Source organism: Erythrolamprus reginae, chromosome 2 (assembly GCF_031021105.1).
Source record: "Erythrolamprus reginae isolate rEryReg1 chromosome 2, rEryReg1.hap1, whole genome shotgun sequence".
Classification (NCBI taxonomy): domain Eukaryota; kingdom Metazoa; phylum Chordata; class Lepidosauria; order Squamata; family Dipsadidae; genus Erythrolamprus; species Erythrolamprus reginae.
The window spans coordinates 226047944-226063859 of NC_091951.1; the positions used below are offsets into that span (position 1 = coordinate 226047944).

Consider the following 15916-nt stretch of genomic DNA (forward strand, 5'->3'; position numbering starts at 1 on the left):
GGGCCCTGGTCCAGGATACATATTGACTTTGCAGGACCAATCAGGGGCCAATCTTTTTTATTAGTTGTAGATGCATATTCTAAATGGTTGGAGATTGAACTTATGGCATCTACTACTACCAGTGCAACCATAAAAGCCTTAAGGAAAATGTTTGCCACACATGGCATCCCGGATATTGTGGTTTCTGATAATGGGCCTCAACTGACAGCCCGACAAATGGAGTTATTTTTTGCAGACCAAGGCATAAAACATGTGCTCACTCCCCCTCATTTTCCTCAAGCCAATGGACAAGCAGAACGAATGGTTAGATCCACAAAGGAAGCATTAAACAAAGCACCACTAGGAGATTGGCAACAACAAATTGATGAATTTTTAACCATTCAACACATAACACCATCAGCTTCAACGCACAAGAGCCCAGCAGAACTGTTAATGGGCAGGAACCTTCGTTCTAAACTTGACCGAATTCATCCAAATTACCAAAATGAACAAAAAGAACTTAAAATACAAACCGATAGACAATTTAATAACGGGGACTTGATTTATGCTAAAGACTATGATTCAAATGATAAGTGGAAAGAAGGAACAGTATTACAAAAAACAGGTTTAAAAACATATTTAATTGTGTTAACAGATGGGCATAATTGGCATCGTCATATCGACCAATTACGCAAACGGATTAAACCTAATACAGACATTTTACCCACTATAGAAAAATCAACAGAGGTCTTACCAGAACCAGTTCAGGACTCCAGCGATGGCTGCCTGTTGCCCCTGGAGGCCGGCGGAGATCCAATTGCAACATCGCAACCAGGCCCATCAGAAACTAGCCTTAGCGGAGCAGTACCAGCGCCGGCCGTCCAGGCAGGCAGCTCCCAAGAGAATGAACTGCGCAGGTCCCAGAGAGCGGTGAAACCACCAATCCGCTTGCAGGACTATGTGACGTGGATTAACACGTAGCCATTGTATTTTCTAAAAGGGAGGGGTGTTGTGTTCTTTAAAAATATTGTAAGAAATTCTGTGATTGGTTAAGATGCGGCTATTTGGAAAATAGCCGCGAAAGTTAAATAACTGTCTGTTGGGAAAAGCCCACCGTTTTTAAGAGTATAAATAGGGCAACGGGCTAGCCGTTGCCCTCAATTCGGAAGGTACTTGCTGGTGATTGTTTCCTGTCTTTACTCATGCAATAAATGATTACTGTTTGACCAACCACCGGAGTCATGATTTAACAATATCTATCATAATTTCTCCCCCTCCCATCAGGAGTCAAGGCATCGCCGAAACCCTAACGCTCACCCTCTGCCCCCCTGCCAAAGGTTTCTTACCTCCGAGGGCTCTCGACGCCAGATGGTATATGATGTCTCTCTGGGGGAAGAAAACAAAGGGGACAAAGATCAAAATCAGCCATGGCCCATTTTGCAAAAGTGGCCATGTGGAGGCTCCCAGAGCCCTTCCAGCTGGCCTGCCAAGGGGTTTGGCCTGCCAGTGGGACTGCCCTGTGTCACCTGTCCTTTGACACAAGCAGCAGCAGAAGCAGAGACGCCTCCCCTCTGCACGTTTTTTTTTACCTACCCTGAACCCTGGCTGCTTTTTCCATCTTTCTCCACAATAGGGGAGAGCCCTGGAGTCCACCTTCTGGGGATCTCCATCCTGGGGAGAGAACGAAGGGCCTGAGTCATTCTTCTGTTAGCCAAAGTAGAGGCAGAGGGTAGAGATGCTTCCCCTCTTGTAAACTTTACTCCTAGCCACCTTCTTGGGGGCTTCAGAGTCCCTCGGATGAGAGGACACTCACCCCACGAAGGGCAGGTCCCTGCCAGACTTTGATCCATTTGGGGTCCTTGCAGCCCCAGCCATCGATACCTGCAAGTAAAAAAAATCCGAAGAGCTCTTCTTCAGTTTTCTAGGCTGGCCAAGTTCCCCCCAGCGGGATTTCCACCCTTCCCCCACCCAGATTTGAGGAATGGCCACCCACTGGCCACGTTGCAGAAGCGTACTTACCCCAGGAAGTGTCTCTTCTCCTCCTCCTCCTCCTTCAGTCCTGTCCAAAAGAAGAAGTGGCATGTCAAAAACATCCATTTCTAACTGAGCCTCTCCTTTCTCAGCCTGGCCTGTCAGCCTACCCATCTTTTTGCCCCTGAAGGCCCCTCTGCATGAAAGCCATTTTGGGGAGAGGATCTTACAGACTCTGCAGTCCTTCAGTGGTGCCTAGGGATGGGCAGCAACCACTTTCAGCTGGAAAACTCCCTCATTGTCCAGGTTTACTGCCTTATAAATAAAGTACAGGCTGGACTGCGAGCGCTGGAGGTGATTGCTTTTTTTCCGCAGTTGTCCATGAGTGGCAGAGAATTGCAAAGCAACAGCCATCCCACTCACAGGCCCATTCAAACGGAGATGCTGCCATTGTCCAAGTTTAGTTCCCTCCTGACCCTCCACCGCCGCTCTCCTACAGCCGCTCATGGACAACTGCGCTCGGCGAGCCGCCAGGGATTTGGAAACACCAGGGATTTGGTGGCGCCTTTTAAATAAAGTAAATAAAGTCCTGATTTTCCTTTCTCTTGACTGCCCAGAGTGAATAAAATGTTTCGCTTCTCAGGGTGCTGGGACGAGGATTCTTCTCCCACTGCCCAGAGAAACTACGAAAATAGACTAACAATCCTGGGTCTAGAAAGCTTAGAACTATGGCGCCTAAAACACGATTTAAGTATTGCCCACAAGATCATATGTTGCAACATCCTACCGGTCAATGGCTACTTCAGCTTCAACCGCAACAACACAAGATTCAAACTTAATATTAACAGCTCCAAACTTAACTGTAAAAAATATGACTTTAACAATCGAGTTGTCGAAGCGTGGAACTCATTACCTGACTCAATAGTGTCAACCCCAACCCCCAACATTTCTCCCTTAGACTATCCACGATTGACCTCTCCAGGTTTCTAAGAGGTCAGTAAGGGGCGTACATAAGTGCACTAGTGTGCCTTTCCTCCCCTGTCCAATTGTCTTTCCTTTATCTCATATATCATATATATTTTCTTCCTTTCATATATCTTCTCTATTTTTACATATTATCTTTATATATATATTACTTCATGTCTATTCTGTTCCATATGTATTGTGTATTGGACAAATGAATAAATAAAAATAAAATAAAATAAAATAAAAAAGAAAGAAAGAAAGAAAGAAAGAAAGAAAGAAAGAAAGAGATGAAGAAAAGAAAAGCTTTATTCGCTCTGGGTGGCTCAGAGCAAACAAAGCGTTTCGCTTCTCTGGGCGCTTGGACAAAGAAGCTTCTCCCACCGCCCAGAGAAAGGAAAGGCTTTATTCGCTGTGGGCAGTACAGAGTGAATAAAGTCCAGGCTACGGGTTGCTTTGTGCATGCCCAACAGCGAGCAAGCAAGCAGGAGGGAGAAAGGGAAGGGCTAGGCAGGAAACATAATATTGAATTTGGTTTACTAATAGTCTGAAAATGGCATTAATAGGAAGACAAAAGTACCTGGTTCTAGAGCTCCCAGGGCACTCCCCCCCCCCCCATTATCTTTCATGGGAGGGAAATTTAAAAAAAAAATATTAGGAAGGAAAAGATAATGTGCTCCTTGTATTCTGATTAGCTTAAGCCTATGAAACTTGTCTGTTACAAATAATTCATTTCATCCCTCCCTAAAACCCAACCTTCATCGGTTTGAAGAAATCATATAGAACAGTGATGGCAAACCTTTTTTCCCTTTGGTACCAAAAGTGCATGCACAAACACTATTGCACCTGTGTGAGTGCCCACACACATAATTCAATGCCTGGAGAGTTCGGAAATTGCCTTCCCTGCCCCCCTGGAGGCCCTCTGGAGACCCATTTCCAACTTCTGGTGGGCCCGGTAGGCCTGTTTTTCACCCTCCCCAGGTTCCAGATTCTTCCCCGGAGACTGGGGAGGGCAATTTTGCCCTACCCCATTCCCCTCCGATGCCCTCTGGAAGCCAAAAATGTCCTCCCAGAGCCTCCGTATGAGGCAAAAATCAGCTGGCTGATGCGCGCATGTGTGCTGGAGCTGAGCTAGGGCAAAGGCTCGTGTGTCAGCAGATATGGCTCTGTGTGCCACCTGTGCCACCTGTGCCATAAGTTCGCCATCACTGGTATAGAATGTTTGAAATGAGATAATACAGCTTTTATCCCTGACATGAGCGAGAGAGGAAACTTTTTTTAAAAAAAATCTGTAAAATTGGTAGCTGTTTGGATGTTCTTTAAGAATGATTACCTCAGTAGCTTTTGTATTGTGTACATTTGTATGTTTGTGTGTTTGTGTGTGATCTGAGTAAAATTGAGCAGAACAGCAAACTAGATGTGCTTGGAAATATACTTTTTTCCATCTGTTTGCCAAGCAGATATTTAACAATTGCTACTAATCCATTTGAACACTTTTAATTATTCAATTTTTTCTAGTTTTTCTTACAATGCTTATAAACTCTTAGTTCTCGTTATAATCCATAGAACTATTTCTTTTTTTAATGGTAATTTCATTTAAGATTACAATTTTACAACAAAGTAACAAATCAATATGTTTTACAGAACTGAAGAAGTTTCCTTCAATCCTTACTGAAAGAAGTTACTAAGGACAAACTTTAAGGAATAAATAGCGAAAGAGTAATTAAATTTTTGCTTTTAAAAAGTTTCAAATGGCTATGGGTTCAGATAAATTTGAAATAACATTTTGGAGTTAATTATAAAGACCCATTCTCATAGGAAAATATAATTTTGAATTATTTAAAAAATTAAAAATTAAAAAGTCTAAACTTTGGGCATTAAAGGAAAATAGATGAAATATTACAATTATAAAAAATTACTCACCCTCAAATTGTAAATATAGAATGAAGCAAAATATTTTAACATTGCACATACTGAAAATATTTTGAACAATGAACCTAGAAATTAACTTTAAGAGTTTCTTCCTCTACAGATACACTACTTTGTAAATTGTTACTTTGTTGTAAATTGTAATCTTAAATATCTGCATAGTACATTATTGAGCCAGAAGAGGATTGAAGAAAAAATTGATTTATCTTGGATTGCCCCATTGATCTTGCAGTGACAATGATTCTCTGGAATTCTAAACCAGCTATTAGTAAGAACCAAAACCAACATGATGGTACGTAATTATAAGAGCCATGGTGGCGCAGCGGGTAGAGTGCTGTACTACAGGCCACTGAAGCTGACTGTAGATATGTAGGTCAGTGGTTCAAATCTCATTACTGGCTCAAGGTTGACTCAGCCTTCCATCCTTCCTAGGTAGATAAAATGAGGACCCGGATTGTGGGGGCAGTATGCTGGCTCTGTTAAAAAGTGCTATTGCTAACATGTTGTAAGCCGCCTTGAGTCTAAGGAGAAGAGCGGCATAAAAATCGAATAAATAAAATAAATAATGAAAATAATCAATCCAACTCATGAAATTAGGTTTCATATGAATAGTGTTCATGTTTCCCTCCATCTTTGGTCTTTCTACACATCTATAAGGGCAGGCTTCCATTAAACAATGTCATCTTGTTGGACCCCAGAATTGTATCTTTCTTTTTGGCAGTCTTTCAGCCTACATGATAGTCACCTTCCTAATTAGAAGGAATGTAACACATCTGGTGGGTACCAGAGTGGAGCAGTGTGCTTTAAATTCCTTGTTATCCATGTTCCAAATAACAAGTGCTTGTAACTTGTCGTTCAAAATAGTCAAAATTCTATAAGGTTGCATAGTGATTTATAAGAGAGAAACACAATCTATTTTTGCAAGATTTCCTCTGCCAAAAATATTGCAGTGATCCAGAAAGGTTTTTAGTGCTCTATGTTCCTTTGATTCAGATCCTGTATAATTGAAATGGTTCAGCTCATATGTCTTTGTGGCGTGCAGGAATGTTGCAGCACTGCAAAGTTGATGCGCAGGTGTGAAACCTGGAGTTCACTTTGCCTTAGAAACAGCACAGAAATATATTGCTGATTTTGTATACTCATCTGGAGAAATTCTGAGAGGAGCAAGGGTCAGATCACATGTGATCTGCCTATGATGTGATCAGATCATCTGTCTTTGATTTTCATCCATGGAGTGTTTTCTTGTATGGAGTAGCCAACGGTAGTTCTGTCTGTCTACTGTTGTGCTCCTTCCAATGCTTAGTAGCTGCTGTTATCATGCTCACAAGTGAAGTCCATCTTGGTCCAGGCTTGGATGGCTCTGAAGCATTCCTTCGGAGTCACAGTGACCCATGACAAAGACCTGTGACAGTTGGAGGGCAGGACAAGATTTGGCGTGGTGTGGGGAGCAGTTGCTTAACCACACTGTCACTCTTCGAATCTAAAAGTGCTGTTTTGCTTTAAAAAAAACTAATTTAATTTAATTTAATTTAATTTAATTTAATTTAATTTAATTTAATTTAATTTAATTTAATTTAATTTAATTTAATTTAATTTAATTTAATTTAATTTAATTTAATTTAATTTAATTTAATTTAATTTAATTTAATTTAATTTAATTTAATTTAATTTAATTTAATTTAATTTAATTTAATTTAATTTAATTTAATTTAATTTAATTTAATTTAATTTAATTTAATTTAATTTAATTTAATTTAATTTAATTTAATTTAATTTAATTTAATTTAATTTAATTTAATTTAATTTAATTTAATTTAATTTAATTTAATTTAATTTAATTTAATTTAATTTAATTTAATTTAATTTAATTTAATTTAATTTAATTTAATTTAATTTAATTTAATTTAATTTAATTTAATTTAATTTAATTTAATTTAATTTAATTTAATTTAATTTAATTTAATTTAATTTAATTTAATTTAATTTAATTTAATTTAATTTAATTTAATTTAATTTAATTTAATTTAATTTAATTTAATTTAATTTAATTTAATTTAATTTAATTTAATTTAATTTAATTTAATTTAATTTAATTTAATTTAATTTAATTTAATTTAATTTAATTTAATTTAATTTAATTTAATTTAATTTAATTTAATTTAATTTAATTTAATTTAATTTAATTTAATTTAATTTAATTTAATTTAATTTAATTTAATTTAATTTAATTTAATTTAATTTAATTTAATTTAATTTAATTTAATTTAATTTAATTTAATTTAATTTAATTTAATTTAATTTAATTTAATTTAATTTAATTTAATTTAATTTAATTTAATTTAATTTAATTTAATTTAATTTAATTTAATTTAATTTAATTTAATTTAATTTAATTTAATTTAATTTAATTTAATTTAATTTAATTTAATTTAATTTAATTTAATTTAATTTAATTTAATTTAATTTAATTTAATTTAATTTAATTTAATTTAATTTAATTTAATTTAATTTAATTTAATTTAATTTAATTTAATTTAATTTAATTTAATTTAATTTAATTTAATTTAATTTAATTTAATTTAATTTAATTTAATTTAATTTAATTTAATTTAATTTAATTTAATTTAATTTAATTTAATTTAATTTAATTTAATTTAATTTAATTTAATTTAATTTAATTTAATTTAATTTAATTTAATTTAATTTAATTTAATTTAATTTAATTTAATTTAATTTAATTTAATTTAATTTAATTTAATTTAATTTAATTTAATTTAATTTAATTTAATTTAATTTAATTTAATTTAATTTAATTTAATTTAATTTAATTTAATTTAATTTAATTTAATTTAATTTAATTTAATTTAATTTAATTTAATTTAATTTAATTTAATTTAATTTAATTTAATTTAATTTAATTTAATTTAATTTAATTTAATTTAATTTAATTTAATTTAATTTAATTTAATTTAATTTAATTTAATTTAATTTAATTTAATTTAATTTAATTTAATTTAATTTAATTTAATTTAATTTAATTTAATTTAATTTAATTTAATTTAATTTAATTTAATTTAATTTAATTTAATTTAATTTAATTTAATTTAATTTAATTTAATTTAATTTAATTTAATTTAATTTAATTTAATTTAATTTAATTTAATTTAATTTAATTTAATTTAATTTAATTTAATTTAATTTAATTTAATTTAATTTAATTTAATTTAATTTAATTTAATTTAATTTAATTTAATTTAATTTAATTTAATTTAATTTAATTTAATTTAATTTAATTTAATTTAATTTAATTTAATTTAATTTAATTTAATTTAATTTAATTTAATTTAATTTAATTTAATTTAATTTAATTTAATTTAATTTAATTTAATTTAATTTAATTTAATTTAATTTAATTTAATTTAATTTAATTTAATTTAATTTAATTTAATTTAATTTAATTTAATTTAATTTAATTTAATTTAATTTAATTTAATTTAATTTAATTTAATTTAATTTAATTTAATTTAATTTAATTTAATTTAATTTAATTTAATTTAATTTAATTTAATTTAATTTAATTTAATTTAATTTAATTTAATTTAATTTAATTTAATTTAATTTAATTTAATTTAATTTAATTTAATTTAATTTAATTTAATTTAATTTAATTTAATTTAATTTAATAGCCACCCAACTGCTTGTGGACTCTGGGCGTACAATAATCAAAAGAATAAAAGTCTAGTATCATGTATTCATAAGAATCTTCTTGGAGAGTAAGTTTTTGAGGATTTGCAAGTCAGATTGAGCTTAAAGTAATCATATTTGCAGAACTCACTTCATTTTTATTTAAATTAAACCAAATCTCTTTTGATCTCTGAGTTCAGTATACCATTCAAAGTCTGAGGACAATCCTCACCATAAAAATGCCTCTCTAGATATTTTTGAAAACGGTGGGATGCTTTTGTACACAAAGTAAATATAACATGCAAGATGTGGAAATTTTTTCCACTTTCATAGAAATAATATTTACTTACCTGCAAGAAAGCTAAGGAAAGAATCTTTATCCATCAATGTGATAAATGTATTTCCGCAGTATTGATCTAAAAATGGCAGTATGAAATGGTTGTCAGGTAAGGGGAAACTCATGTGAATTTCATCTTTCCTCTCCACCTGTTATTGGTTGAATTCCAAATGACAATGCTTGTATTTTCCATTGCGTATTTTTGCTTTCGATGGAGTCCTTGGAGCAAAGGTAACGTTGATCCCACAATATAAATATGTGCAGCAGCTCCTCTGGTCTTCCTCTCTGAGGAAGGAAGCAACATGAAGTTCATTTGGCTGGTAGCATTCTTGGGAGCAGCTGGTAAGTCAATCATTTCTTCATATGCTTTCCAATTAAACTTGTGCTAGCAAACTAGTGAACCCAAGAACTTTTTATAATAATTCACAGCTCAATTTGTAAAGGTGGGTTTCTAAAGCCATCAGAATTAATCTATACAAGTGTTTTTAAACACAACACTGGCAAATACAACATGAAAGAACATCAACTCCCAGTATGCAGCTGGGGAATTCTGGACGTTGAAGTTCATACATCTTATTGTTGTCAAAGTTGAAAAATACTAGACTAAAATTGGACAAAGATTATTGATTTTAAATCACAGATCTTTAACACCGATATAGCCAAGGAGTTTTCTTGATGCTTTCTTGCTGTTTCAGCTAAAGCCAAGAAATTATACCCCATAGTATCTGGTCTGAGGTAATTTATTCCCAGAAATAATAACAAGTCAAGAAAGTGTTGTAGCCAGACTTTTGACAAATGTTACGATCCCCAGTCCCTCAAATATTCTACCCATTATTTGAAACAGAATCATTATCCATTCCATATACTGTGGTACCTCTTCTTAAGAATGCCTCTACTTAGGAACTTTTCTGGATAAGAGCCGGGTGATCAAGATTTTTTTGCCTTTTCTCAAGAACCATTTTCTACTTAAAAACCCAAGCCTCTGAAAGGCAGGGAGAAGCCTCCATGGGGCATCTCTAGGAATCTCCTGGGAGGAAAGAGGGCTGGAAAAGGCAGGGAGATGCCTCTGTGTGGCCTCTGTAGGAATCGCCTGGGAAGAAACAGGGCTGGAAAAGGCAGGGAGATGCCTTTGTGGTGCCTCTGTAGGAATCTCCTGGGAGGAAACAGGGCCGGAAAAGGCAGGGAGAAGCCTCCGTGGAGCCTCTCTTCTGGGAGGAAACAGGGCCTCCACCCTCCCTGTGGTTTGCCCAATCACACCCATTATTTGCTGTTACATTGATTCTTATGGGAAAAATTTCTTCTTCTCACAAACTTTTCTATTTAAGAACCTGGTCACGGAACGAATTAAGTTCGTAAGTAGAGGTACCAGTGTACTTGCAGGAGACAGATGATCTAATAAAATTTTAAGGAAAGTTATGTGTAAGAGCATGAGGAAGGAAGCGATGAACCTAAAGGCAAAAATTTGATTCAGAATATACAAGGGACTCATGAATAGCACCTATCCATAATTCCTGAAGTCAGATACATCTAGGATTGCAGATCACCCAATTGTACAATCCTGGGAAAAACTGCAAAATCACTGAAGACATGGAGATCTGTTGCATGCATACTTCCACACACACCAAAGAATGTCCCAAATGCCCATTCTAGTTCATCAATAGCTCTTCATAGAAGAGTGGAAATCACTTTTTTAAGAAAAAAAGGGGAAGAGAGGAGGTGGAAACCTATGGGACAAGAAATAAGGGCAGAAATTAAACTGCCATGAAGACTAGAGGCATTTCTCGGTTCTGTAGTGGAATTTCAGCAGAGAGATAGTGAATGTAAATTACTTTTAGATAATTTCCTTTTTTTAATTATTTCCTGCATCCCTCTCTCCTCCCTCCCTTCTGACCTCTCTTCTCAAATGACTTCCTACTTATCCATCGCTTGCCTGAATGGGATGATGATCCCATCATATGGACCCTTCAAAGTATACCTTGTGACTCCCTTCTTGCTAAAGTTGGAAAATCTTTGGTTCCTGTTTCACTCACTATGAAATCTTCTCTGAATTTTTTCATTATCCAGTTGCTTTCCCCCTCGATGATGATGATGATAAGATTGTGGGTGGCTACACCTGCCCAAAACATTCCGTCCCCTATCAGGTCTCCCTTAATGCTGGAAAACATTTCTGTGGTGGCACCATCATAAACAACCAATGGATAGTTTCAGCTGCTCACTGCTATGTATCGTAAGTAATAATGTGTTCTTACTTTATTTGGAACATCACTGTTGTAGTGATATATTTACTTGTATTAGTAAATCAAATAAATGATACACACACATGCTTTTATTTGTACATAAGTGTGCACACATACAGTGATACCTCGTCTTACAAACTTAATTGGTTCCAGGGAGAGGTTCTTAAGGTGAAAAGTTTGTAAGACGAAACAATGTTTCCCATAGGAATCAATGGAAAAGCAATTAATGTGTGCAAGCCCAAAATTCACCCCTTTTGCCAGCCGAAGTGCCCGTTTTTGTGCTGCTGGGATTTCCCTGAGGCTCCCCTCCATGGGAAACCCCACCTCCGGACTTCTGTGTTTTTGCAATGCTGCAGAGGAATCCCAGCAAGGGAATCGCAGCATCGCAAAAATGAGCACTTCGCTGGCAACGGAAGTCCGGAGGTGGGGTTTCCCAGCGAAGGGAGCATCAGTGAAATCGCAGCATCGCAAAAGCACCAAAGTCCTCGAAACCCCACCTCCGGACCTCTGTGTTTTTGCGATGCTGCAATTTCACTGAGGCTCCCCTTGCTGGGAAACCCCACCTCCAGACTTCCGTTGCCAGCGAAGTGCTCATTTTTGCGATGCTGCGATTCCCCTGCAGCATCGCAAAAACACAAAAGTCTAGAGGTGGGGTTTCCCATGGAGGGGAGCCTCAGGGGCATCCCAGCAGCACAAAAACGGGCACTTCGCTGGCAACGGAAGTCCAGAGGCCAGGCATCCCAGCGGCGGCGGTGGGTTTGTAAGGTGAAAATAGTTTGTAAAAAGAGGCAAAAAAAATCTTAAACCCCGGGTTTGTATCTTGAAAAGTTTGTATGATGAGGCGTTTGTAAGATGAGGTATCACTGTATTTGTAGAAGTATTCATTGCCTACTCAATATCCGAAGTCAACATTGCATCCATCTTTTCAAGTATTCAACTGCTCTGACCAACTGAATGCTCTTGTGAGCAGCAATATTAATGGGCCTGCCTTTTGGCTGATAGCCCATTATCAAATATGCGTGACCAAAATCTCTCTTTCTTGTTTTCATCCAGCCGAATGCAAGTGAGACTCGGGGAACACAGTTTGACCAAAAATGATGATTCTGAGCAGTACATTGATGCAGTTAAAATCATTCCCCATCCCAAATTCAGCTTCCGAACTATGGACAATGACATCATGCTCATCAAATTAGCCAAACCAGCCAGTCTCAATTCCCGTGTTTCAGCATTGCGCCTACCAAGCAGCTGTCCGTCTACTGGAGCAACATGTTTAGTCTCTGGCTGGGGCAACACCCTCAGCAGTGGCGGTGAGTCTTCTTCATATTCTATGATCAAGATACAGTCATCTGTGATCATGTTCAGTTCAGTTTATTGAGCAAAACTAATCTTCGAGATTAGATTACAACCTAATGTCTCTTTCTGAAAGTGAACACTTTCTTTTTATCTTTCCCACAGAAAACTATCCAGATCTGCTACAGTGCCTGAAAGTCCCTGTACTCTCTCAGAGTGAGTGCATTGCAGCTTATCCAGGGGAAATCACCAGCAATATGTTTTGTGCAGGTTACCTGGAAGGTGGAAAAGATTCATGTCAGGTAAATCTTTTTTCCTTTTCCCTATTTTGTATGGTGTATTTCAGATGGTGTTCAAAGCATATCCCACTATACAAATTAAATTCATAGCTGGCTGGGGTTTAATATATTGGAGAATAGTTGGAAAAGACCCTTATATTCAGAAGTTCTTTCTGCAACTTCTCTGGTCTTCAGTTGCCTGCTTTTGTTGAATAACAAACTACATCAATCATGTCACTTCCAGCTCTTATTAGGTTATGAACTATACCTTGGATCTGCCTTCTCCTTTAGGAAGCTCTTACCTTTTAGATGGAGAATTAGAAGGATTTTCATCCCATTCTGGAAACCATTATGACATCTAATATAGAATTAAATCAAGACATTTTTTTTACCTTCTGCAATCTATTCCTTGCCTCCATCCACCACTCTGAAATAATGAAAATTGTATTTCCTCATTCAGTATCCTGCTTTCTGAATATATATTCATAATTTCTTTCCCAGGGAGACTCGGGTGGTCCATTTGTCTGCAATGGAGAACTCCAAGGAGTTGTCTCTTGGGGCGATGGATGTGCAGAGAAAGGCAATCCTGGTGTCTACACTCAAGTTTGCAAGTACATTTCCTGGATTCAGAAAACCATCAGTTCCAACTGATCTGCACTTCTTGTATGGAAAACCTCCTTTTCACAAATTAACTAACACTTTAACTAACAATTCCACAGACTGAGAAGAGAAAGTTTCAAAAATAAAAATTAAGTTGTGCAATGACAAGCCTGGTGATTGGTATCTTTCTTTGGTGGTGGGAAAAGGTCTTGGCCTTTAAATTAAATGAGTTTTAATTATTTTCAATGATCATATTCATAATTGATGAAATGATGATAGAAGCTATGAAGAGCTATGAAGAGATGGAAGTCTGCTGCAAACTACAAGCAGTATACATTAGAGTGTGATTCTGAAAAAATTCACAGAAGAATGCAAGTTGACAATGACATTGTCATGTGACGTTGCACTTTACAACCGCATTGCTAAGAGATAGAAATTTAAGTCGTAATTACCATTGTGAAGCAATGTGTTTGTGTTTCAGGATCAGATTTCAGTTCCAGGCAGTCAGTTCCTGATCAGATTAATTGAATTAGATTACAATTCAATTCAATAAATTCAATAAACTTAAACTTCTAAGTGGTTTGAGTATCCCATTCTGGAGACAAAGGAACCAAACAATGTTTATGTTAACAAAGTTAAGATTCTGTTCAGGATAAGGATGTATTGTGTTGTGCACAACCTTAAAATCAGATTGATTGATTGATTGATTGATTTGTTTGTTTGTTTGTTTGTTTGTTTATTTATCTATCTATCTATCTATCTATCTATTTATTTATTTATTTATTTATTTATTTATTTAAGCTGGAAAGGACATTGTAGGTCATCTAGTCCAATCCCCCACTCAAGCAGGAGTCCTTACGCCATTTCGGACAAATGGCAGTCCAGTCTCCCTTTGAAAGTTTCAAGTGTTGGAGTTTTCACAACTCAAATCAATACAGACTATGGAAACTTCACACTGGACTTCAAGCATCTTGAAGTATGTGCCTCTCCATTCCTCCTCTATACACTGGGTCCTTAGGTTCCAAATGAGATGTAAAGGTTTCCACAATTTGTGTTGATTTGTGAAGGCATGTCATCTGCTAGTGTTAGTCCACTGTGTTTCATTAAGTCTAGGTTCAACACAGCCGTCTACCAGGACATTTTGGAGCACTTTGTGTTTCCTTCTGCAGATGAGCTTTATGGAAATGTTGACTTAATTTTCCAGCAGGACTTGGCACCTGGCCACACTGCCAAAGCATCAAAACCTGGTTCGATGACTGTGGGATTACTGTGCTTGATTGGCCAGTTAACTCGCCTGATCCGAACCCCATAGAAAATATTTATCTATCTATCTATCTATCTATCTATCTATCTATCTATCTATCTATCTATCTATCTATCTATGTTGAAAGGGACCTTGCAGGTCATCAAGTCCAACCACCTGCCCAGACAGGAAATACTACAGCACCCCAGCCAAATTACAGTCCAATCGCTTGTTGAAAACGTCCAGAGTTGGGGCATTCACAACTTCCGCTGGCAGGCCGTTCCACTGGTTGATCGCTCTGACCAACAGGAAATTCTTCCTTATTTCCAGGTTGAATCTCTCCTTGGTCAGCTTCCAACCATTGTTCCTCGTCTGACCCTTGGGTGCCCTGAAATATAGTGTGACCCCCTCCTCTCTGTGGCAACCCCTCAAGTACCTGTACACTGCTATCATGTCCCTCCTAGCCCTTCTTTTCTCAAGGCTATCCATGCCCACTTCCAGCAATCTCTCTTCATAAGTCTTGGTTTCTAGTCCACTAATCATTTTGGTTGGTCTTTTTTGCACCTTGTCCAGAGTTTCAATGTCTATTTTGAAGTGTGGTGACCAGAACTGAATGCAGTACTCCAGATGTGGTCTGACCAGGGCATTATAGAGTGGTACTAATACCTCCCTGGTCTTGGAGTGTATCCCCCTGTTGATGCAGCTTAAGATTGTGTTGGCCTTTTTAGCCGCTGCTGAATTTAACATGGAATAGCATTCCCTAACAAAGCTCTGAGTTCTAGGCCAGAAAATATCATCTTTTCCTCTTTTCTAAAGTCCATTGTATTATTTATTTTATTTCTTTAATTTGACTTCTATGCCGCTCAGTCCCGAAGGACTCAGGGCAAGTTTTCAGAGCTCTGAGAAGTTTGTGTGATATGAAATTATGTTTGGAAAAAGCATCTGCTTTTCTCTCTGCCTGCTGTTAAGGTGGGAGACTAAAAGAGTCACCCAGTTTTTGCTTTATAGTTAGAAACAAAAGCTGATTATTATCAATAGCCTTGTGTTAAGAGTTTCATGGGACAAAAACCTAACAGTATAGGGAGCAGAAGAAATACTATAAGAAATGATGTAAGGCAGAATGTCAGGCCAATTTTTGAAGGACAAATAATTTTTTGAGTTTTGTTCTAACGCTATTTTCCAAGGTCAACTTTGATCTCGGAGAGGAAAGATAATTGGATGGAAAACCCTCCATTCATCTAAATGCAGAGCTCTTTAATCCTGTGATGTTTATTATCCTCAGCACCTTGGATGCTGTAAGTAAAGCTCATCCGAAATTACTGCCAAGGCTATTTTTTTTAACAAGGGTGGATGGAAAATATTTATTCTATAGAGACTACTCACATTACCTTTGAACTTTGGTGTT

The 15916-nt window shown here is 35.6% G+C and overlaps 1 protein-coding gene across 1 annotated transcript; it reads left to right on the top strand.

Annotated features, from left to right (window-relative positions):
* Positions 1-9165: 9165 nt before the first annotated feature.
* LOC139162087 (cationic trypsin-3-like) lies at positions 9166-13319 on the top strand. The gene is made up of 5 exons (XM_070742114.1): positions 9166-9205; positions 10928-11090; positions 12154-12407; positions 12556-12692; positions 13170-13319. Exons 1-5 carry the CDS (start codon positions 9166-9168, stop codon positions 13317-13319), a joined length of 744 nt encoding a protein of 247 aa, XP_070598215.1.
* The last annotated feature ends 2597 nt before the right edge of the window (positions 13320-15916 follow it).